The 25,737-nt window shown below is 41.2% G+C and overlaps 2 protein-coding genes across 2 annotated transcripts in view; one reads left to right on the forward strand and one right to left on the reverse strand.

The window, feature by feature from the left end:
• The first annotated feature begins 2,671 nt into the window (after window positions 1–2,671).
• Window positions 2,672–25,737, forward strand: part of Naxd (NAD(P)HX dehydratase) — a 57,999-nt gene continuing 34,933 nt past the window's right edge. The window contains exon 1 of the mRNA XM_076822815.1: window positions 2,672–2,710. The gene's annotated coding sequence lies outside the window, so the exon portion shown is untranslated. The remainder of the gene's footprint in view (window positions 2,711–25,737) is intronic.
• On the reverse strand, window positions 19,106–20,044 carry LOC143374879 (uncharacterized). Its single transcript, XM_076823429.1, has 2 exons — window positions 19,920–20,044; window positions 19,106–19,830 (listed from the first exon to the last, which is right to left on the reverse strand). The coding sequence occupies exons 1-2, from the start codon at window positions 20,042–20,044 to the stop codon at window positions 19,344–19,346; spliced, it is 612 nt and encodes a 203-aa protein (XP_076679544.1). The 3' UTR covers window positions 19,106–19,343.

Here is a 25,737-nt window from a genome sequence, read left to right on the forward strand (position 1 = left end):
GGTTCGAGATCTTCCCTTGTTAAAAGTACGAAGGTTGAAGCATTGTAAGCCGTCATACATGAGTATGGTTACACCCACGAAAAAAACTCATCGGAACTTTTTGTAGAGAATTTCCTAAGCTATAAATTTTATAATCACTGTTTTTGTCGTAAAACTGTTAGATGATGAGATATTCTCGAAAAACGGTTTTTTGTACCTTCAACCCTCAGTAAAAATTTTAATTCCGGTTGAATCGATGGGAACTTTTGACATATTGTTTAAAGCGACGATTTAGGCCTATACCAAAAATTGGCTTGCTGGAAATTATTCCGTAGATTGGCCATATTTCCGACTAATTTCACTATAGTACAGGGTCGCCCATTAAAGGGCTGTAAACGTTACGAATGACGTCATTGACGCGACCGCATCGAGCCCACGACGCCCCTAATCCGAAGGAGGGTCTGGCCCGTTGGTTCGTATTTTCGCGCGTAATTCAATTCAAGCGTTAAAGGCGGGATTTCCTATCTGCGTCAAACGCGTGCTTCTAGACGTTGCTTTCGGCTTCTTATTTCGTTTATTATTTAAAAGTTGTAACATTTACGAACATACATATAAATAAACAATACATTAATTTATACTTTTAATTTATTTGATATTTCTCTCCACACGTTTTCTTTGACTACATAATTTTTGTAATCTTTGTTAGTAGTATCATAAAGTACATGGTCATTTGCGATATTTTATATTAATTTTTCGTCCTTCTCAGAAGAAAACTGCAATTTCGTCACGTTTTCACGCATTATCGAAAATCGTCGCCGGGGAATCGGTTGTCGACGCTGGTTGACTGCGGCCTTACTTGGCTTGGCTAGCTTAGCTTGTCTTGGCGCTGGCGTCGGTTCGTTTTCCATCTTGGCGCTGATTGGTTGACGCGCGGCGTCATCATGCGCATGCGTGGATGTATGTGTAACTTTCCCCACCACTCGAATAGTCTGCGAGCGTTTACGAACCCCATTCCACTAGACTTTTCACCCGCGAAGCTCATAACAGCTTATAAGCAAGTGGAATGGGAAATTCCTACGGTCGTGGGCGCGGGCATTGTGGGCTCAAGTGGAACGCACCCATTGATGCTCGTGAGATTGCCCGGGAATGTTCAAAGTTACTTACAATTAGCTATGTAGTTGAATGGATTACGTTAAAAATTCGAGACTTTTGGACCGTGGTCGAAGCACGCTTCCTAACTACATCGGTTACTTCGTACTAAGGATCGGGGACCGACTCCTAACGAAATTTGATTGCTTTATTGGTTCCTGGATTTTTTCAACCTGAGTTTTTCTATTCTTCTTGAACAGCGGCAATTATTGAAAGCGAAGACCATATTTTATGAGTTTTATAGGACAAACTGCTGCTTACCCTGTCAAATTTGGTAAGCAGATGTGAAGGAAAAATGAAGTTATTTATTATCCGCGCCCGGGGTAAATTGAAGGTTTTGAAAGCTATTGAATACAATCGCAGGCTCTCGTATGTACGTCTTCTGAATTGGAGTATAGCTGTAAAGTTAGCATTATAAGAACACGGTCGAAAAACTTAACAGTAAAAGAAATAACAATGCGCGTCACGCATTTGCTTCCTTTCTCATCTTCCGTTTCGCCCATGCCTAAAACCTTCTAGATGTTCTGTTCGCTTCGAAATTGGATCCGTTGCGTTGGTTGCGTTTCATGCAGTGAATGCATTGACGGCATAACCTGATTCGTAGAATTCCCTAGAATCTTCCAACTTCTAGCTCATGATGCGTGCAGCAACTACTGCAAATCAAACTATAGGCAGCCAATGCACATATGGCGCGCATGCGTATTTGTCGCTTTACGTGTGCTTCTGTATTTCGAATTCCAATACTGCAAACAGGGGAAAGCAGGATAATTTCGGCTACATAAGCAAGACACACTATAAAATTTGAGCAACTTACACATTTGTTAGTTTTTTTTATATGAATTGATAGTTCGAAGTGTCTAGTTTTTATTAGTATGGCCCAGAAAGCATAAATTTATGTTGTAACAAAGTTGGAAGCAATAACACAAAAATGTCCGTTTGACTGGAATTACGGAATTAACGTAGGGTAATTCCGGTCATGATTTTTCTTTATAAAAGAAGTGGGGAAACTCTTAAATTAATAAAAAAATATATATAAAAAGTTGACAAATATAGTGTAAAAGAACGAAATATCCAATAAACATTTATTGTCATGTAGCATATAAGTTATATTTTCTGTCACTTCAAGGACAGAAAATCCGCTCCTCGAAGTGACAGAAACCTATATGCTATACCCAATTTCATAAAGATACCGTTGCGGCGTAACAATAATATTTTGGAAGGATGTTACGTCATATAAAGTCGACAAATGTAGCGTAAAAGAACGAATTATCTAATAAACATTTATCGTCATGTAGCATATATGTAGGTTATATTTTCTGTCACTTCAAGGAGGGGACCACATAATTTGGTGTATGTTTTTCAAAGCGTACGTAAAAAGACAAATACGCATGCGCGTATAAACTGCACGCTTCATGCGCTAAAAGTGGGAGAATTCGAGAGAATCCTATGTGCCACCAACGCCACCAATGCACGCATAGACTGAAACGGAACGGGTTTCTCTGCAGTCTATGCACATAATGCGTGAATTGGAACAGACCCTTATATTTGCCGCGACTCATCGGTTTCATTTATATCGAAATAAGTATGATATTGTTGCGCGGCCGTCTGGAAAATTTTGACTACTGGCGGGGAATTCGACGTAGGTCGATGCCCGTGGAGCGTTAAGGCCCTCTGCTCTCTAGACGCGGATTTTTAGTAATAATGATAACAATAATAATTTAATAAGAACAATTAGAGCACAAACAATTAAATAAACTGAATTTAATTAGATACAAATAAGTGATTTATGAGACTTGTAACCGTATGTCCGTTTACTTTCGTTCTCGGTCCAAGAGTGAACGTTTCACAAGGTCCATCGTTTGTACTCCTTTTGTTAAATTACAGAATGTCTTAGATTCTACAAACCAATCGAAAACTTACTAATTTATTAGCTAAATTCCTATTCGGCGGTACATTTCCTTTCAGTTATCGATTTCTGTAAAACTAGCGTAACAACATTGCGCTGATTTTACACATTTAGGAGATGGGATCAAATTGTAGTTCATTTATTCAAACACCCGTTTCCAAGTGGGTATTGATTAATTTATAATCTCAAAGTTTACTTATTAAAAGAATCTCTATTTTCAAACCGCTTGGGCTTGTGCGAACTTCACTTTGTTTCCTTTCCTATTACATTCGTGTGATTCATTTCGAACTTTGCACTTCTAAAGTTTATACTACACGCCGCTAGACGGGAGCCGCAACACTTCCCCCCTTATTTAAAAGGTGTTTCCCAATAGGAACAGCTTTTCCAAAAATAAGCTTATCAATTTTGACTTACATTCTTAATTTAATCTGTACACAAACTACTCATAGTGAAGCTTTCCTGAGCCTCACCTCCCTGAAGGTAGCCGAGCTACTCGGTCCACTCGGTTTCCGTGAAGAATGCGATTCGAAAGACGCTACAGGATTTTCGCTGTATTACAATTTGTTACAATTTTGTCTCCAAGACATGACGCCTCCAGATTGTTTCTGGGTATTACATGAAATTTTAATTATAAATTAACGTGGTATCGAACTCACAAACAAATAGAATAAAGTGATCTTAACCTGTGTCAAGGTGGTGTAGCACATTCTAACGATAAAGGAATACAACAGTACCATGATAAAGGTAACTATCTATAAGGAGTCTAATCTTACGCAGACTAATTTTAATTTGTTCACATGAACTATTTTAGTTTTATTAACTCTTATGCCTATTGTTACATGCCCCTATCGATTCATCCCGTGGTTGCTGTCCTCGCGTCGCTTTCCTTCAAATCGGCGATTCAGTGGAAGCGTCTCGCGCGTGGCAGTCAGGTCACCGAACCGGGGAATCTATCGTCGTAAGCACAACGTGACCGTTGACAGCCCGTGCCCCGATATTTCCAAATAAGGAGCGATAGACAGGTGCCGACGAAGCGATTTGCCCCGTCGATTTCGGGAGCGCGAGGCGCAGCCCTCAACCGGAGGACTAAGTAGCGACAATCGTGTTTCAGAGTTCGAGACGGGAAGTAGCGACGAGCTGAAATGCCGTCTACAAATCCCGACCTCGTTGCCGCATATAGTTCAAGACGAATCGCGCTTGGTCGATCAGGTAAGGCGAAGTGTATCTCCATCCGATACACCGAGAAACGGCCGCGCCGGGAATGCACTTACGCGACCGCGAAGACGTGCGACATAGCGAGCGAGCGAGCAAAACGACGGACGCCAGATTCAGCGACTTCATCGCGTCATCCGAGAGCGACACAGCGAGCGAGCGAACCGAGAGACATCCGGTTCACTGACTTCCGAGCGTTACCCGAGAGTAACGCGAGCGCCTGCGACCTACGACAGGTTCAGCGACACGCGAGCGTCAGCAGAGACAGAGCGCCGTCTGTAGGGTATGTAGTTTGTAATTCACCTTTTACCAGAATACATATCGCACTTTACTGTTATTCCTATAATTCCTATTGTACAACTTTATTCAACATCCCTTTCTCTTCCCTCTTCCTGGTAAGTATAGTCAAGGCGTGCTTTAGCACCTTAATAGAGAGGGAATCTGACAGATCATTCCAACCGCTCTGGTGATCTGTAGATGGTCCCTTCAGAACGTAACACTATTTCTGCATTTAAGTCGTCAAACATTCTACGAATTTTGTATGGTCCTAACCAACTGGAGTCGAATTTAGACGTTTTTAGTTCTGGGAACAAATATACAGGGTGTCCCACCTAAGACTGGACAGCGCGATATCTCCTAAAGTATTGGAGATAAAAAATTAAAAATAATATGTAATTGAATGGTTCGAGAGGGCCAATTTATTAGCCGAGACGGTTTTTTTTATTATTAATTTAAAAAATACGATGGTCAAGTTCGGTTTTTCAAATGGAACTATTGTCTTTGAACACCTGAGTTGATAGTGCGTTCCAAGACAAATTGAATAAGCTTTAATGTATACACTTTATTTCCACTGGTTTTTAAGATATTGCGCTTGCAAAATTACTGATTTTCACTGGAAGAAAACCCTCTGGAATAGCAAGGACCGGGAGCGGTCTTGCTGGCGCCACGGTTGGCATTTCCCGTTGAAACAGATATTTACCGCCTTCTACGCTCGGATGGCCGCACAGTGGGACGGATCGACGTTTAGGTAGGCATTCGGTTCATTTCTTACATATTTCATCATTTAATGATTATAATCTAAGATTACAGGTAATATATTGTATAATAAATACAATAATCATTTTTTTTCTGCTTCCTTTTTATTTGTTTCTGCAAAATTCGATTCCAATCACTCTCTGATTACATACATGATTCATTCTTATTTATCTAGCGTTTCATTCCTACTTTTACACGTTGCACACCTCTGCGTGCTTCACTTCCAACATATATTACTCGTTATTATTATATTTGAACATTACTCGATTAGTGTAATTTAAAGCTAAAAACATTCAATTTGCACAATTATTATTGCAAATAAAAAATTGGAGCAAAATAGTATATTTCTCCTGACTCGCACCTGCGTTTCTGCAAAAAAATATCAATTTTTCAAAGGGTCGGATGCGGTCGGATATGAATAATTGAATTTTGTGAAATTGAATTTATCCAGAATCATGAGGTATGCTTGAATTTACGGACAAATACGAACAATTCTTTTAACTTAGAAAAATACGAAAATAGTAACAAAAAATCTTAATTTGGCAATAGAATATAAGTGTTTATATTTTTCATTACAAGGAAAAGACTAACTAAAACTATTCCAATGTGTAAAAGCTGATCATTTTCTAAAAATGGGAATCTAAAATTTTTTTAGAATATTTAACCGAGGAAGCCTAGAACGCCCGAAATAATGATTTTAAAAACTACTGCGAATTATACGCAAAAAGAGCAGCCGAAAAATGACAAATCAAGATTTTCTAAATAATTTATTAATAAGCCTCGATCCATATATATGGAAATCGACATGAAGGGACTCTTGAAGTCCCATTATTAAAAAGAGCGACGAGAAAAAACATGATTATTGTATTTATTATACAATATATTACCTGTAATCTTAGATTATAATCATTAAATGATGAAATATGTAAGAAATGGACTGAATGCCTACCTGAACGTCGATCCGTCCCACTGTGGGCCGGTTCTTTTTGGGAGGGATGCAAGTTCGATTAGTTAGGGTTAGGAGGTGTGAAAGTTGCTAGATCAGATTGTATCAGAACCAATCGGATTTGCATCCCTCACAAACAGCTGCTCTTTTGAAGAGGCCCTCTTCACAGCAATACCTCCTCCCCAATGCCCACCTTCTCTCGCACGGAATACGTCAACGCATGCTTTTGTTTTGTTATCGAAGCTCGTGTTTATACCCCCTTTCTTCCTGTACGGAACACCAGGAATGCATTGTCATCACTGTCCCTATCTACACGATGAAGAAAATAATTTTTTAATACGCTGTAATGGATATCTACCTAATGGATGGTATCTACCAGTGATTCCAGAACGGTGGGTTTTGTCCCACGGCCGCTACCACCACTCCACGACCAAGCGTACCCCCTCCTAGCGTCCGTACCGCACCACACAAGCATACCCGTCCCTCCATCCGTGTGCCGTACGCGCTGCCTGGCCACCGCTCTCCGGCGAGAATTCGTTTTCCCGACATCGAAGCGCTTGGCGCGCAAGCGAAAAATCAAGACTTCAAATCCCGGTGCGGATATTACTTTTTTTTTTTAATTATTCACTAATTTCTCTTTCTATATTCTCAGCAGACTAAAGGCTTAAAAACTATTAATTTACTAAGCATTTTCGAAGCTTGATTTGCTGCTAAAGTGCGATCCTCTTTTGGCGTGTATCGCACCACTCTCCGCCGAGAATTCATTTCATCGAGGTTTGAACCTCAATGCGAAGATTCTACTTTTTTCATTAATTATTTTCTAACTTCTCTTTCTATATTCTCAGTAGAATAAAAACTTGAAAACTGTTAATTTACAAAGAATTTTCGCAGCAGGCTAATGTACGATGTTGGTCTTCTGCCTTTTGTATACATGAACAGAAATAATTCCTTGAAATGCTACTTACAAAATAAGCGCCGTTCTAGGATGGACTCCTTAAAATTCACGTCACAATGAGCAGTTACAGAATCGGTGATTTCCGTTTCAGGTAAGCGAGCCGCCCGCTCCGCTATTACGGTCGGCTTACCACTCGCACCCCAAATTACTGTAATGAGGTTTGAAAACAATATCGACTGGTCTCGTACCCGTCGCAATAATGTCATTTATAATTTTTAAAACCCCTTCTGGTACAGAATTTTAATTATATCAAGTTAATAGATTTGTCTTTTAAACAAAATCAACTTCCCCTGGCTCAAGTTGATCTAGGCCCTCAGTGTGAGGAATTCCTAGAAGATGCGACAAGCAAGGGAATGACAAAAGTTGAAGTTTCCTCCTTCCGCGAAAATTGCTTACGATTTTATATTACCGTAAGCAATGAAATTAAGGCTCGTCTTCCCCACGACGATATTTTACTTAAACAGTTGACGATTTTCAAATCGGACATTGCCCTATTCCATTGCGACAGACAGGAAACGTTTCAAGATGTTTTAGCTGTCGCTCGTACGGCACACTGACAGAAGGTAGGGTACTTACGCTTGGAGTGGTGCGATACAAGCCAAAAGAGGATCGCACTTTAGCAGCAAATCAAGCTTCGAAAATGCTTAGTAAATTAATAGTTTTTAAGCCTTTAGTCTGCTGAGAATATAGAAAGAGAAATTAGTGAATAATTAAAAAAAAAAAAGTAATATCCCGCACCGGGATTTGAAGTCTTGATTTTTCGCTTGCGCGCCAAGCGCTTCGATGTCGGAAAAACGAATTCTCGCCGGAGAGCGGTGACCAGGCAGCGCGTGCGGCACACGGATGGAGGGACGGGTATGCTTGTGTGGTGCGGTACGGACGCTAGGAGGGGGTACGCTTGGTCGTGGAGTGGTGGTAGCGGCCGTGGGACAAAACCCACCGTTCTGGCATCACTGGTATCTACCTAAGTAGCATTTCTAACGGAAAAGAATTGTCCAGCTTTTGGGCCTGCAAAGCCTGTCGTGGACCTTTGGCAGGTAGGTATCAGTTTCAACAGGCAATGCCACCCGTGGCGCCAGTAAGACCGACCCCGGTCCTTGCTATTCCAGAGGGTTTTCTTCCAGTGAAAATCAGTAATTTTGCAAGCGCAATATCTTAAAAACCAGTGGAAATAAAGTGTATACATTAATGCTTATTCAATTTGTCCTAGAACGCACTATCAACTCCGGTGTTCAAAAAAAAAAAATAGTTGCATTTGAAAAACCGAACTTGACCATCGTATCTTTTAAAATAATAATAAAAAAATTGTCTCGGGTAATAAATTGGCCCTCTCGAACCATTCAATTACATATTTTTTAAAAAATTTTATCTCCAATACTTTAGGAGATATCGCGCTGACCAGTCTTAGATGGGACACATCATCTCCTACATAAAATTTTGGAGGATTTAGTTTCCTGTCATAATCGAGTTTGCTTCTTTGGTTTGCTTTTCCTAGATTTGTTGCTGCTAACGCCTGTGTTGTGGTTACATTTGAAAATAAGTTATCCAAATAATCGACAAACGCTCGTGGAACCTGTTCCTTAACTGTTAATTACAGGAGATTCCACAAGTGGAACGGTATACCTGTTAAATTGTGGGATTGGTTCGGGTGGCGTGCGATAAAGAAATGAATTTTACGAAACGAAAGTCCGTCTTTTAACAATAAATAACAAAATAGTTTATTCAAAAGGTTTTGACACGAGGTCTTAAATGAAGATATAATACGACACGGAGTCGTGTGATCTTGACGATAAATTAATAGAACTAAAAGGTAATGACGTAACGACGGTCGGTAATAAAGAATACCGTTTGATTTCGGTTTCAACGCTAAGTCGGTAATTAAGAATATCGTTTTGATTTCAGTAGATAGGCTATGTCGCTTCTGGACCAAGTGATGGCGAGGGGTGAGGCGGGGCGGGGGGTACCACGCTTACGCTATTGCACGAGGTGGGTGAGGGAGTGAGGCGAGGAGGGGGGTACCGTGCTATTGCGTGAGTTTGTTGAGGGGGTGAGGTGGGTACCGAGTTCGTGGGTGGGAAGAATGATGTCGCAGGGGAGAGAGGGTGTATTTCAAAATTTCAAAATGGCGTCGCGCGCAACTCCAAGTGGTGCCACGTATTGGATGTTTAAGGTACTGTTATGGTTTCGGCTCGGCATAGCAGAAGTTTAATGCGAAAGTACAATAGAAGCAATAGAACATTAACAAGAACAGGGTAACAGATAAACCGTATGCAATCACAAACGCGCAAGAAATATGTATATGTCGATGCGTCTGCACGTAATGGCGTCTGGCTATCGAATGACAGCTTGACAGGCGATCGATTCGATCGCCTTCTTCTCGCTGTCCTCTTGTTCTTGTCACGAGCACCAGCAGGCCCTGGATTCCAACCAAAGGGTGCTCGCAACAGTACTTTGGGTCCGCGTCGGTATTTGGGCCCGCGTCGGTAAATTTCCTAGGTTTTCACACATTTAGTATTGGCGCCACCTGTTGAATGTTTAAGGTACTTTGGGCACGCGTCGCCGCCGCGCAATCTCCGTACGCGTGCGGGGATCGGTGCGCAGGCGCGACCGCGACCGATTTGTGGAAATTCGCGTCTTCGATGTACGGAAGAGGGTGGATCTTGATTTCTGAGAAAGAGGGTGGTCTATGACTTCTGAGAAAAATAAGGATAATGGCGCGCGACAAAATTGAACGCGTTTGGCGCCTACGTGCATGCGCTTCATGCCATGTGTTTATATTCTAATCGTGGGACCGACAACGCACGCGCAGTGAAGAAATGAATTAGGCGATGCGTTCGCGTAAGCAACCAATGTAAACTTTGAGCGATAATTTTTCGGGGTGGAGTTCTGAGTATTTTCATGATCGAGAATAGCATTGAATATAGCATCGTCTATGTCATTCATAAAGAATGCATTGCCACTGATTTTATTAAATAAATCATTATCAGTAAATATTGAATCATCAACTTGCGCAGTCGTATTAAAATCAGACTCACCAACCGGAACTGCACTATCACGAACGACAATCCCCGCGATCGCATTCTTATTAACTGCGATATAGTCGATCAGCTCGGCATTAGTGTATTTCCGCCACACAACAATGTATGGGGCCCTCTCCCAGCTTTACGCTGCCACATCATCCTCATCATTATCATCACCTATGAGGAATGAATGTCGCGCATGCATACCTAGCCAATAATATGCGCTGCCGCATTGACCAGACGGTACGTATTCGTTTTCGCAATTGCCATTATAAAACACCTTCAAGTAAACATCGTCATCGTAAATAACTTCTGCCTCATGAAATTTATCATCACGAATTCCTTCGCATTGAACAGCAACATCCATACACGTCACATATACTTTAGGGTGGGATACGTGACTGGGGACCGCAGCAGACATAATCTGAATCCGAATTTTCCTTATAGTTCTCAAAAAGTTACTAACCAGCCCAACATAACGATTAACTAAAAATATGGCCATGGAAATTTACGATATCAATCGATGTATTTCGTTTTCTTTGAATGGCGTATGATATCCTTCAAAGCTTTCTCGTTTATAACATCAACAATACTCTGATGCAACTGTAACGTACCACGCAGACTCAAACCCAGCGTTACCGACCGTCGATAATGTAGAACCATTGCGTATCATCACGCGGACCTCTTGTACATGTTTTGTATAAAAATTATGATCCAAACACATATTAAAGGAATAAGTATTATACAAATGTTAGAAATAATTAAATTATAAGTATTAGTAAGAATATAGGATAAAATACAATGTATTAAGCGAATAAGTTGTAAATCAATACATTGCGCGTGCGCCTCGTTATCAATTCTCGAGTATAAAAGGAGGTGCATGCAACACAGTAAATCAGTCAAGGCTCAGTACAACTAGTGGATGCTTATATCTGAGAGACAGCCAAGTACCAACCAGCAAAGTCCTGTCCGTTCCAGAATGGTGGCGACAGATTTTCAGAGTATAAAAGATACCGGTGCTCCTCTTAGGACTGAACATTCAAAGACTGTAGGACCTCGCTTCTGCAAGGGCAACGCGCCCGCCTCCGGTAACGGTAGCGGCCGAAGCACTTGGTAAAAGCAAGATTTCTAAGAACATAGAACAAAACTCTGTCAAGAGTAACGCGCCCGCCCCAGAAACGGTAGCGGCCGTTCTTACAGCAGACGTTGCCAAAGGGTACGAGCCCGCTCCGGGAACGGTAGCGGCTGTACACTTCAACATATACATATATCCAGAACATAAATTCATATAAAATCTAAAAAAAAAACCAAAAACATAAAATATATAATCATAGCTGTAAGGAATGTTAATTTGTCACTATTATAAAGAATAACTTTCTACTAAATAAAATAGCCATTGTTGAATTCAAGTTTGGATTTCAATCCTTTACTCCCTAACAACGAGCCCCCACCTATCCTACACTCGAGGGGACGCCGCTCTCCTCTCGAGAACCAGTGACGCTCAATTGTCTCCGGGCAAGCGGACATTACAGGTTGGATATTTTTGGTGACAGCGGTGGGATTGTTTCGTTTAGTGGGATTATTCCGTTTAAAGGGAATATTTCTCTTAGTGAATTTCACTCCAAAAAGTGAGTATTTTTTCCAGAAATTTGTTCTCTTCTTAATAAATTCTACAGAGCCTTAGAAATTCACAATGTTTAACGGGGAACTTAACGAAGCTATGGCTAACATAGTAATCAATACTGGAGCTCAGGGAACTACGGAAACTCCAGAAATTGTAGGAACTCCAGGAGATACAAACACTCCAGAAAATTTATATCCTCAAATTAGTATGAATACAGCTAGGAGTGTGTATCCTCATCTACCACACATTAATTTACGCGATACAGCAGACACAGTCTCTTCTTTCAATGGTAGAAACATACCGCTACACCATTTTATTAAAAGTTGTCGACATGCACGACGTATAGTGAATCCACACGCGGAATACGGACTAGTTCAGCCCATAAAGAATAAGCTTTTCGGACAAGCCTCAAGAGTAATATTAAGTGGAGAATATAATTCAATTAACGACCTTATCTCTGTATTAAGCTCACGTTTTGCGCCATTACATACTTCAATTCAATTATACGGAGAGCTATCAAAAATCGCATAATTGCCAAATGAAACGACGGTAGACTATAGTAGTCGCGTATCTAACTTGCTTCTACAAATCAAACATTGTAACACAATAGAAACACCTACACGCGAAGCTCAATTCAATATAACCGCGGAACAAAATACTGTAAAAGCCTTTCTAACGGGATTAAAGACCGAAATACACAATAAAATACATGAACACACCTTCAGCAATCTTGATCGGGCTATCAATGTCGCCATTAAAGCAGGGGCAAAATACAACGAAAACCAAACAAGTGCAAGAGTAGCACGAACCAATCAATGTATAAACTGCCTTGGGTATGGCCATGACGTCACCACCTGCAGTAGTCAACAAATCTCACATAACAACTGGCGGCAAAAAGTTAGTCAGCATTGTAACAGGACAGGACATACAATGCAAGAATGTAGGAGCCGTAACAGAGCTAGCTCAATACAATAAATTCTGTGACTTCTTCCGAAGACCCGGACACATGACGCAAGACTGTAGAAACCGAAGCTACACAAACAGAGCCCCTCAACCCAACATATATAACGACTACTGCCGAAGACCAGGTCACACGGTGCAAGAGTGTAGGAACCACAATTATACAAACAGAACACAGCAGCCAGAAATATTCTGTGAATACTGCCAATATAAAGGACACACTGTAGACAATGCACAAAAAAAAATTACTTTGACAAAAAAGGAAAGAAGAAGCACATCCTCGTACGGTACGCAGATAGGCCGTACTTAGATTACAAATGGAATAGATAGGAAAACCTCCTAGTATCCTTCTCTCTGATATAGGATTCAACGAAAAACAAGCAATACTAATGATCGACACCAGGTCTGACCTAAATGTAATTAAGAAAAGTGCTATTTCTTCCGACATTCCAATTTTCACGGATAATCTTTTCGATCTTAATGGTATCACGGACGGCATGCTCAGTACCTTAGGGTATATAACGGTCAAGACATTAAATACAGAAATCATCCTTCATGTTGTGGACGATCTTCCTATTAAACAAGATGGAATATTAGGAACAGACTTCTTCCAAACTAATGGAGCAACCATCGACTATACAAAATCAGCCATAACCATTGGAAGGGAGATTATTCCATTTACTGACCTAGAAATGGTTACAATACCAGCAAGGACAAGAAGCCAAATATATGTACGAGTCCTGCACCAACAGTTGAGTTAGAACCATTTAGAGAAGCATCTGTAGAGGAAGAAACACTAGACAAATACAAGAAAACAAACAGAACACACCAGTTACTTCAACAATTACGGTTAGAACACTTAAATTCAGAGGAACGAGCTAGCATTGAGGAATTAATTAAGGAACATTCAGATAGGTTTTACCTTCCGGGAGAAAAATTAGAATCTACAAATAAGGCATACCACCGAATAATAACGGAAAACGACGTCCCCGTTTTTACAAAGCAACATAGATACCCCCAAGCATACAAGAAAGAAGTAAGTAGGCAAACCAAAGAATTACTCGAGACAGACATAATACGGCTCGCGTTATCTCCTTACAATTCACCCTTATCGATTGTATCCAAGAAGGAAGACACAGAAGGAAATGTAAAGGCTAGGATCGTAATAGACTTCAGGAAATTAAATGAAAAAAAGAATTGGAGACGTCTATCCTCTGCCGAACATAACTGACATATTAGATCAGTTAGGAAGTGCAAATACTTCTCCGTATTTGATCTTGCATCCGGGTTCCACCAAATTCCAATGCATCCGGACGATCGGCACAAAACAGCCTCCTCCACGATATACGGACATTATGAGTTCAACAGAATGCCATTCGAACTTAAAAATGCAGCAGCCACGTTCCAAAGACTCATGGACCAAGTATTAACAGGCCTTCAGGGGACAGAACTATTTGTATATTTAGATGACATCGTCATATATGTCAGCTCCCTCAAAAAACATACAACAAAATTTAAACGCCTGATGAATAGACTAACAGACGCCAACCTCTATCTCCAACCAGACAAGTGCGAATTCCTGAAGAAAGAAGCTTCATACTTAGGACATATAATAGAAGAAGAAGGAGTTAAGCCTGATCCACGGAAAATAGTAGCCATACAAGAATTTCCAACACCAACGACGGTAAAAAATGTAAAACAATTCTTAGGACTGACAAGGAAACATATCGAACCCGAAAATTCTGATTGTAATGAAACTCCGTACGATTGTAGAGCATGTCGGAGTATGTAAGAAACGATTCTTTTCTGCGGAAAAACACTCTGAGGGGGTGAAATCAGCCCCCAAATTTTCAGCGTTTTTTCGTTTTTCGCGTATAACTTTGTAACGGTGCGAGGTAGAAGAAAACCGTAAATGGACAAAATGTTCAGTGTTTGATGGCGTATAACGCACTGCAAAAGAAATGTTTGTTCGTCCAACAATTTATAAATAAATTAAAATTTTCGTTATTTTACATATAATTTTTAACCGTGAGGGTTGGGGACGATCTTTTTCCGTGTAAAAGTTATAATTCGCAATGGTTTACTAAAATGTAAAAGGAACAAATTTTGGTTCATTTGTTTATTTGTTTACAAAAATTGTCCGCCTTTGTCCATATTACTACCATCTGCCACTTGACAATCGAGGATTTTTTTTATTTATAAATTGTTGGACGTACAAACATTTCTTTTGCAGCGAGTTATACGGCATCAAACACTGAACATTTTATCCATTTACGGTTTTCTTCTACCTCGCACCGTTACAAAGTTATACTCGAAAAACGAAAAAAAAATCGTTTCGTACATACTCCGATATACTCTACAATCATACGGAGTTTCATTACAATCAGAATTTTCGGGTTCGATATGTTTCCTTGTGATTGGTTATTATAGGCGATTCATAAAAGACTTCTCAAAAATTGCACGACCACTTTCCAACCTCACTAAAAAGAACTACCCATTTGAGTGGACATATAAACAACAAAAAGCGTTTGAAACTTTGCGGTAAGCTCTATACAAGGAACCTATTCTACAATTTCCGGACTTCGAGAAAACGTTTAATATCACGACAGACGCCTCAAGTATTGCTGTAGGTGCAGTTCTTAGCCAGGGTGAAATCGGGGTGGATTTACCGGTAGCTTATGCATCTCGGGTCTTAAATAGTGCTGAAACACGTTATTCTCCGACAGAACGAGAACTTTTAGCAATTATTTACGCGGTATTTCACTTCAGACCTTATATTTATGGTAGGAAATTTTACTTTATAACAGATCATAAACCGTTAGAATGGCTACAAAATCTTTCAAATCCTACATCTCGTCTAATGCGATGGACAATTAAACTTGCGGAATATGACTATAAAATCTTGTATAAACCAGGGAAATATAATACAAACGCGGACGTATTGTCAAGAAATCCGATAGCATTACCGTTAGACGCAAAACGAGCGCATTCAGAAACGAACTCTCATGAAAATAAAAAACAAAAAAATTCCATCAACATAATACACGACCACGGGAAACTACTGCCTCAACCTCGGGAAACTTAGCTCCACGCAAGCAACATAGAATTAGTTCTTCGAATTGAGACTCTTCATCTTATGACGAAAGCGACTCGATAAATACAAAGCGAACAAAATTAAAGCGGAAAAAGGAAAAGTACACCTCCTCGCCCCAACCAGAAATAAGAAAACAAAACATTGAAACGAATATTCCCCATGAAATCTCAGTACCTGTCGAAATACACGCGCCTCCCCAAAATTCAATACCTATAGAGATACATGCGCCCTTTCAAAACATACAAACACCTCCTCAACATGAAAACGTCACAAGAGCATCCAGAATACCTTACAACAAGAGAAAAGAAGACTTAATAGAAGAAATCGACGAGACATTCATAGTACCGAGGCATAATTATAAAGACCCTCCCAAAATCGATGCAGAAACAAGCTCAGACAAAAGCACTCATCGTACACATAAAAAAAAAGAAACAAAAATTAAAATCCAGTACTGACACTGCCCCTATAACTCCTATAAAAATAAAAAAAAGGAAAAATTCTTACCCCTCCTTCAATATCTCCTCCACCATTATTAATTCCTCCACCATTACCTCCTCTAACTCTTATCCCTCCACAACACACATCAGGCAGACCAAGAATAGTATCAAACATCCCTGTCCAAAATCAAAATATTGAAACAGATGTATCGTACCGCTACGAACCACCTTCAGTTTTTTCCTTTCTTATTACATTAATTGTTAATTATCTTTATATTATACCTAAGCTGTCAATGTAGCAATAAGTTAAACAGACGCAAGCGTGCGAACAGAGTGCGACCCGGCGGCGAGTGAGAGAACCTACTGACGCGAACGCATGCGCAGTGACATTTACTCGACAAGTGAAACTGAGTGCCGCGAACGAATAGAGCGCGCGTGCGCGGAACATACGACAAAGCGAACGCCGAATAAACTGAGTATAGTGCGCAAGTGGCGCGAACCGGATATAAATTCCAATTGGTGCGCGTAATCGCGCAACGAGTGATTGATGCAGGCCAAGTACCAGCGAGGAGTATAAATATAGGCCCGTCAGCAGTGAAGAGGAGACTTCTTGGTTCTGCCACCGAACCAGCAGCATACTGTGGCCGCCTTAGTTAGCCCCTCAGCTTCCATGTGGGAACACCCTAACCGGTAACCTGACTACCATTTGAGGCCGTTATAATTAGCCCCTTGGCTTCCATCTCTGGCCGCTTTAATTAGCCCATTGGCAACAATCCTAGAAAGCGTAGGCCAGCTGATAGGCAACAGGAAGCCAATACAACTCCGAGAGAAGGAAACCTCTCAATTTTCTCAACTTGACATTCTAAATCGACTGAAGCGTCATTTCTTCTATTACACATTATACCGACTTCATGTCGAGACATTTCTGTTCAATTTGCGATTTAGTATCGTACACTTATACTAGGTTTAATATTAATTAAATATTCGAAATCAAACAGAAATCAAACGATATTCTTTATTACCGATGTAGCGTCGTTACCGAAAATCAAACAATATTCTCTATTACCGACTTAGCGCCGAAACCGAAATTAAACTATGTTCTTTATTACCGACTTAGCGCCGAAACCGAAATCAAAAGATATTCTTTATTACCAACCGATATGCCGTTACGTAATTATCTTATGTTCAATTAATTTATCATCATAGTTCATACGACTCAGTGTAGTATTATTATGTTCCATTTAGTCCAAGAGTCAAAACCTATTTTTTAATAAACTATTGTTGTTATTATTGTTAAAAGAAGGACTCTCGTTTTTTTAAATTCATTTCTTAATCGCACGCCAACCGAACCAAATCCCACAATTCCACGGGTAACCGCTCTATTCATGGAATCTCCTGTAATTAATGGCAACGCCTCGTTAGAGAACGTTACACGGAGGACCACCTATGGATAGGAAAAGGATACATCATAGCATTCATCAACACAGAGGGTAACCCAATAGGACCAGCAGGAGAAAGTTTATATAAAGAAAAGTATATAAAAACCCATAGAATTCCACGTTCATTAAAAATTGCGCTTCGACTTATTATGACAGACCGTCCAATAGAAGAAAATATACAAACTTCACTGAACACACTTCATACTCAAATAGTACTGGAAAATGCCACAAAGGTATACAGGGTGTCCCAAAAATGCTGCGGTTCCTTGAAGGGGGTGACTCAGGGGGTTATTGCAAACAACTTTTCCCTTTGCGAAAATGTTCTCCGAGTTTTCGATAACGAGATATTAACAAAAAGCACCGACCAATCAGAGCGCGAGCCTTCCGCTGGAGCTCTCGCGCTAGCGTGGCCGCGTGCCGGGCCGCGCTGCGAGTACGAACCAGAAAGGCCTCATGCATCGAAGGAAATTGCGTAGAATGGCAAATGAAAAAGACGTAACAAAAAAATCGAACCTTTTACCATGGTTTGTTTGCCATTTAAAGTGAATAACGAATAAAGGATAAATGCATGAAAATCATGTGTACCGTAAAATGACGAATACACAGTTGTCTTTCTTTTAGAAGAATCGAGAATAATAATTATTTGTAGTGAGAGGATAAGGAACAGGTAATTTCTTTTTTTTTAATAACGTACAAACGAAAAGGTAATGCAACAGAGAACGAACGAAAAGTGATCGTAGTTCGTTATTGTGATAAAAATCCGTAGTTCAATAACGGCCGACACTGATGCTGATAATGAATAAAAGTTCGTTTAAAAACTCAGAAGAAAAATTTACGTACGGAAATGTGGAGAATTATCGCCGGAAATTAGCCATCGCTTGCGTTAAATTTAAAAATGAATGATCACCAATAAAGTATCTAAAACTCACCCTTGTTGGAAATTCGCCTGCAGCTTGATAACCTGTGTCACTGGGTCATTGAACCGATCCTGGTCATCGATGGACGAGCTCGGTGCACAGCTGGTCACAGGTATACGACACTGCCCAAAGTTAAGGGTCGCAATGTCAGGTGCGTCCAGGTTAATGCACCGAATATTCACTTCACTGCACGGTTACTAACACTGATCACTTAATTTACTTTTCATGGAACGTGTTGTTCCTACGTTCTAAAAATTGGTGGCCCCGAAAGGGGCCGATTGTTCTTAATGTAAGAATGGCTCCACGTGGCCACCGCCATTGATGTTGCATTGCTCAGCCCGGAGAATTAATTGCCTTTGTACGCCCTGCAATGTTAGCGGCGTAATGTTTTCCACTGCTGCGTGAATAAGGGCAATGGCTTCTTCGGGTGTGTCCACCGGTTGACGATACACCTCATTCTGAAATGATTGTTGTTCAACAAATACAAAACGTAAGCAAAAAAAAGAATATCTACAACAGGAATAAGTAAAGAGTAACAGCAATAATCAAATTACCTTCAGGTAGCACCAGAAGAAAAAATCCAGCGGATTCATATCCGGTGACCGTGGGGGCCACGCAACGTGGGCCTCCCGCCCGCCGCGACCGATCCACCTGTCCTGAAAGGTTTCACCTAAATAAGCGCGGACATTCGCGGCGTAGTGTGGCCTAGCACCATCGTGCTGGTAGTACATGTTCTGTCGGATCTCATATCGTCCATAAGATCCGGCAGAACATGTTCCAGAAAATCTTTATACTTTGGGCCGTCCAGCCTGTCTGGCATAATGTACGGCCCAACGATAAATTCGCCACAAATGCCGGCCCATAGGTTGATCGACCAACGGATTTGTGCTGCACGTGGACGACGTGCTAGGGGATTTTCGTCGCTCCACACATGCATATTGTGGGAATTGTAGCATCCTTCCCTGTCGAAGAGTGCTTCATCCGTCCACAATATGTGTTTGGTGAACGACGGATTCCTTCGCACTTCTCCCAACAGCCACGTGGAATAATGAATCCGCTGGATGTAATCCCCGGGGTGCAGATGTTGCACCCGTACATATTTGTACGGATGCAACAGGCGATCCCTGAGAATTCGGTGCACCTTCATACGGCTGACACTAGAACAAAATGCAAAAACATCCACTATTAAATAACATTTTTTTTTCTTAATTAATAATTGCTGCAGTTATCTTGAACTGTGACTTACTTTAGGCGGCGGCTCAAGATGCGGACACTGATCGTTGGATCTGCTTCAACGGCGTCGATGATTCTCTCGACGGTGCCCAGATTTCGCGCTGCTGCGGGTCTGCCCACCTCGCTGCCTCGCTGCATCATGGACCCCGTCGAGAAAAGCCTCGACGCTAAACGGCGAAACGTATCCTTGCTTGGCGTTTGGATACCAGGATATTCTAGCGCAAATGCTCGCGCAGCAGCACTTGCGTCCCCGTTGTTCCGGCCGTACACCCAGAACCTTCTTGTAATATTCTTGGGCCGTGAACATTTCTGGGACGTGATTGCTAGCTGACTGACAAAATTTTTTCCAAGTAACTTCCTCTACCCCCAAGTAGCTTCTCTAGTTCCATTATGAGTTAACCCCACCAGGACAAGAAGTTTTAGGTAAAAAGGAGCCGTCACATTTTCGAAACACACGTGCTTTGCAGAAGTGCAACGAACGAACCAGCGTACACTTTCACAAAAGCCCGCGCCGTCCTTTTACTGCCAATGTACCCATTGCTTCGAGATAGAAAGCAGACACCACGTGTATCGGTTCGAAAGGGTCCGAAGGGAAAAGAAACAGAAACTCTTCGAGTTGGTATAAAGAAGAAAATGCATAGCATTTCTCTTTCCCCTTTTCGATACCTTGAGTTCACCTCTGCTACGAGGCGGAACCAATTAAGTCATAAATTATCCAAAACTGTAGGAAAACGTTCTCTACCGCCGACTAGCGGGACAATATGGTTATAAACCGCGACCCTGGCGAAATGCTCTGGCCGATCAGCCTGATTAATTTTGGGGAACTAGAATTTAAAAAGTATTATCCAACATCAATACGCCTCGCGGAGAGACACAGGAAGAAAAGCGGTAGTCCGCTGCCTGCGCGAGGTCCCGCCTGCGTCGTTCTCCCTACAAATTCGAAACAGATCCCTTATCTCTCGAGTATAAACACGCGCTCGAATTTCAAAACAAAAGCACGCGTCGACGTATTCCGTGCGAGAAACGGTGGGCTTGAAGTCCGGTTGGCCTTAATCTAACCAATCTGCCATGCGTCCCTCCCAAATGGCCACTGTCCTGAAAAGGCCCTCTTGACAGCAATAACGCCTCCACAAGGCACACCTTCTCTCGCACGGAATACGTCGACGCGTGCTTTTGTTTTGATATCGAAACGCGTGTTTATACTCGAGAGGACTATGCGTTGACAGCGGGCTACCCCTTTTCTTCCAGTGTCTCTCCACGAGGAGTATTGGCGGTGGATGGTAGGAGCGTAGATGTCTGGGTTAGCTATACCAGCTATAAGACGAATTTGGGGGAACACAGTAATTGCACGGAATGGTGCGGTTTCGTGGCCGCCAAGGAGCCCAGATTTAAATCTAATGGATTTTTACGTATGGGGCCACATGAAATCATTAGTATACGCCGACACCGAATTTGAAATCTTAGAGGAATTGCAGTGTTACGTGCCGGCTACTTTTCACGCGATATTTTCTAAACATATTGACAATTGATCCAACCATTACGTGTTATGGGAATTCTCCCTCAATCAATTGTCAACGATCTGTGAACCAAAACTCTCTGTAATCTAGCTAGAAGTCTGTCACGCCACGGCATACTGTCCCATGCGAAGTTGTCGAATCTTCGAATGCTGCGCGACGTTCTTGGAACACCGGATGCGATAAGGTTCGAAAACCCAAGCATTAAGAGGAACGGTCCGAGGCGACGACGTGGTGGGCCACGTGTGAAATGCGTGCTCAGCAGTTTGGGCTCTTTGTGTAAAGTCCCAAGCGCTTGGGCCCTTGCGTTCGTTTGTTGCAATCGGCTGGCAAATCGCAGGTACCGTAGACGTTCTGTTCAAGGGACATTTTGCATATTGTATAATAGGCATCGTGAGTTAGAGTTCCGTGTGATATATCAACGGAAAGACTCAGTCCCCGTAGAGACTTACTAAATTTTCAGTGTTTTACCTATTCTAATCACGTTTACTCTAAATATTATATATATATATACGTATTTATAATTATCTTCCGACGAACAAAGTAAATTGTGTGTGTGTGAACTCTACGTGTCACGTCACCCGGCCGTAGAACCGCTCCAGTTCATTAGAGGGAGAGAGCGAGAGAGAGAGAGAGAGAGTAAGCCGTTTCCAAATTTAAAACCTTCTACTACCGAGTCGGTGAGTGATTTAAGTACTTATCTATGACATTATACGGAAACGACTGTTGATCCAACCACTCAGTGGGTTACGGGATTTCCCTCAGTCAACTGTTACCTTCCCTTCGGCGTGTACCGCGTTTTTGCAAATTTTCTGTTTTCATGTAATATAAATCGCCGACCAAATTACCTTTCTAAACAATTCAAGCGAATGTGCAAAATCGAATACAAACGCGATAATTGATTCAACCACTTAGTGGGTTACAGGATTTTCCCTCGATTAATTATTGCCGATCAATTATTGTCCTTTGTCTGTCGCCAACGTGTAATTGTAACCTCCGAAACAAAACCAACTATTGTTAAAGTTCTACATCACCGCAATCGGACCTTTTATATTGTTTATCGTTGTCAAACCCATGTAAATTCCCCATTTCTGTACCACCTTTTGTTTCCTTTTTCTTATTATGTAATACATGGTAAATCTTATGTAAATTCTTCTCATTTGTTTCGAACCAGTCTCTCCAAAATATCACATCCTGATTGAGCAACCTGTATTGGTTGTAGACAAAAGCCGTGCCCCAAAACAATCCTGATTTTTCGCGTAATACGTGCCAATTGCTAAAATCTTTAATTCGTTAAGCATTGCGTGAGGAAAATTAGACTCAACCGCTCGGTCGCTTAAAATTTAACGTCCTCACGTAACAGCAGGTTGCAGCCTGGAATATCCGCCCGCGTTCGCGACAATTGGTTGCGTCGGTGTCAGGCGTGTCTAGATACAAGCGGCAATCATTTCGAGCATCTTTTGTAAATAAATGTAGGTAGCGAAATTTGTATTTCTTTACATTCACGTAAGAGTAACCACGCATTAACAGTAGCTTGTTGCGTGACAGTTTAGTCACACTCAAAGGAAAGAAACAGTTTTGTCACTTTCTGAAAAAAAAACACGTTTTGCAGTCACTTCGTCAAAGGAGCTTACTTTAATGTAAATCATTGCATTTTTCGTGAGCATCAAAACTGTCACGCAACAAATTGCCACCACTGCGCGCCTGGCCTAAGAACACGTGTAGAGTTTTCGTTCACTTGTTTCTTATTTTCTAGGTGACGACCCCAAGTGCCTCCGCCACTCCAAACAGATCCACAATGGGACTGCTACTGTAAGGGGCCCGTATTTACTTGGTTACTGGGTCATCTTAAACAGCTCACAACGGGCGGTCTTTGTGCTACGGCTCATCTGTGTGCGTGTAGCGACGATCATTTCCACAAACATCTCCGATGTTTAAACCTTTATAACAGCTAAACTATACGAGATACAACATAATGTATTCAGACCATTTTACTCTACTGGTGCTGTCCAATGTATTTGCAAAATTATGGAATCCTGCGACTATTTAGTTTAGCGTATAGACATATTAACTTTGAGGCATTATTACTGTAAAATGAAGAGAGATCGGACACTATGTCATAGGACTTTAGTAGTATAGCTAGGCGGGTTCTAATTCAAATTTGAGTTTCAAGGTCATGATAACCGACCTTGAAATCCAAATTTGAGTTTGAAAATTTGTTTTTTTGCTGGCGGGCGGCGGCGGATGACGTCATAGAGATGGCGGAGTAGTGGGGGGGGGGGGTATAGCGCGAGGAGCAGATATCGATACCGAACCGATCTCGAACCGATACACCGAAGTGCATCGAGGAGGAACCGCGGGTGAAGGTCCGCTAGCTACACTGGAGCGTGGTACAGACTGTCGGTAAGGAAGGTGCTACTCTGGAGCGTGGTACAGACTTTCGGCAAGGAAGGAAATATTAATTTTATGATATTAATATAAATGAAAAAACTTCTCGGGGCGACGGGGCTCGAACCCAAGACCTCCGCGGTACGAGTCAGCCGCCTAATTTTTTTTTTTTTTCAAAAGCGTTTTATTCAGGTACAAAGTTACAATATCACAGTGTACTAAGGTAGTGAATACTCTACGATAGTGGTCATGTAGGGATTTTACAATGAGATTGCCTGATCGCAGAGGCGACGCTCGCATATCTGTAAAACTAACTTTGGTGTTGTCATCTTATGTTGTATTAGCAGTTGCGTTTTCTTAGATTATTTATTTGGTATGTGCTTAACCTATCATAGACTAATACAAGAGATTTTGTCCAAGAGCGAAAGCTTTTCAGCTTCACACAAATGGCGCGGATAGTACTTTAGACCTCATGAGGCTGGGCAAACGTGTTTAACGTACATTCGCTCTCATATTTACACACATACACAGACACGCACATACACACACATACGTACTCATCATATACACTTAGATCTATTTGGATATTTACATATTTACATATTTACAATGAATATATGTCTTTTAGGATTTTGGTAGGTCGCGGCTATTGTCCGTATCAGTTTGATATGTGTGAAGTGGGGACTAGTTATTCAACCACCAGTAGCGTTTGGTGTCTTTGTGGTAGTTATTTTTAGTGTCTCTTATTGGGAGATCCATGTTGTATACAAGATGGACTCTTGTGTCAGAACGGTTGGTGTTCGCAGGGTACAATATTTTTTTGTCGCTGGTTTTTCTATTGATGTGGTAGATAATCGGTATGTTTTCGCTATCGGTTATTCTGCCTGACTTGTCTAATAAGGGGAAAGCCTCGGGTGGAATGTGGCCTGTGCTGAGTGTTTGTAGGTAGTATTCATCGTTTGGGTAGAGAGAGCTATGTATGAGGTTGTTGTCTTTAATTTTTGAGATATTAGCAAAGTAGTCTCTCGTGAGCTTTATGATGTGGCTGTCTATTCTCGGGATATCTGCTGCGTCGTACAAGTTTTTGCAGCTTTCGTAGTGTTTGAAATTAGATTTTTCGCTTCTGTATATGGAGGTGCAGGCTCTTAGGCATTTTCTTTCAAATATTCTAATTTTTTCCATTTGGTGTGGGCTCGTATTATACCAAATGGGGCAGCCATAGGTAACAATGGGCCTTATTAGTAGCATATAGCATATCTTTTTTATTTTTGGATTTAGATAGTTGGAGAGGAAAAGCCTACTGTTTGCCATAAATGCTTTTCTGGCTTTTTCGAGTTGGATCGTTATGTGTTGGTTTAGTAGGAGGCGATCGTCAAGATATACACCCAGGTATCTCACTGTGTTCTTGTGTGGAATAGGGGTATTGTCCGATTTAATGCCGAAAGTTTTATATGTATTACGAAAGGTGCTGCTTTGGTTTTTAATTTTTTGTCTGAACAGTATGGATTCGCATTTTAGGGGATTTATCTTTAGTTTCCATGTTTTATAGAAGTCATTGATTTTGTTAAAGATTGTTTGCATTTTCTCTTGGAGGTTTTTTACGCTTTTTCCTTTTATGTATATGATTAGATCATCCGCGAAGAGGATCACTTTGGTGTCCGTTGAGTCCGGAATACCAAAGAGATTTGGGATGTCGGCGTTAAAGAAATTAAAGAGGACAGGCGCAGTTACTGTTCCTTGTTGGAGCCCGTCTGCGACGCTGAATGTGGTATTTGGACTTGAGTTGTTGGTTGATGTATAGAATTTTTTGTTCTGGAGCATATTTGCTAAAATTTTTAAAATGTAGGTTGGACAACCTTTTTTATGTAGTTTGTATAGTAGGCCTTTTATCCAAACCGTGTCAAACGCCTTTTCCAGATCAATGAGGCA

This window comes from Andrena cerasifolii, chromosome 11 (assembly GCF_050908995.1).
Source record: "Andrena cerasifolii isolate SP2316 chromosome 11, iyAndCera1_principal, whole genome shotgun sequence".
Lineage (NCBI taxonomy): Eukaryota > Metazoa > Arthropoda > Insecta > Hymenoptera > Andrenidae > Andrena > Andrena cerasifolii.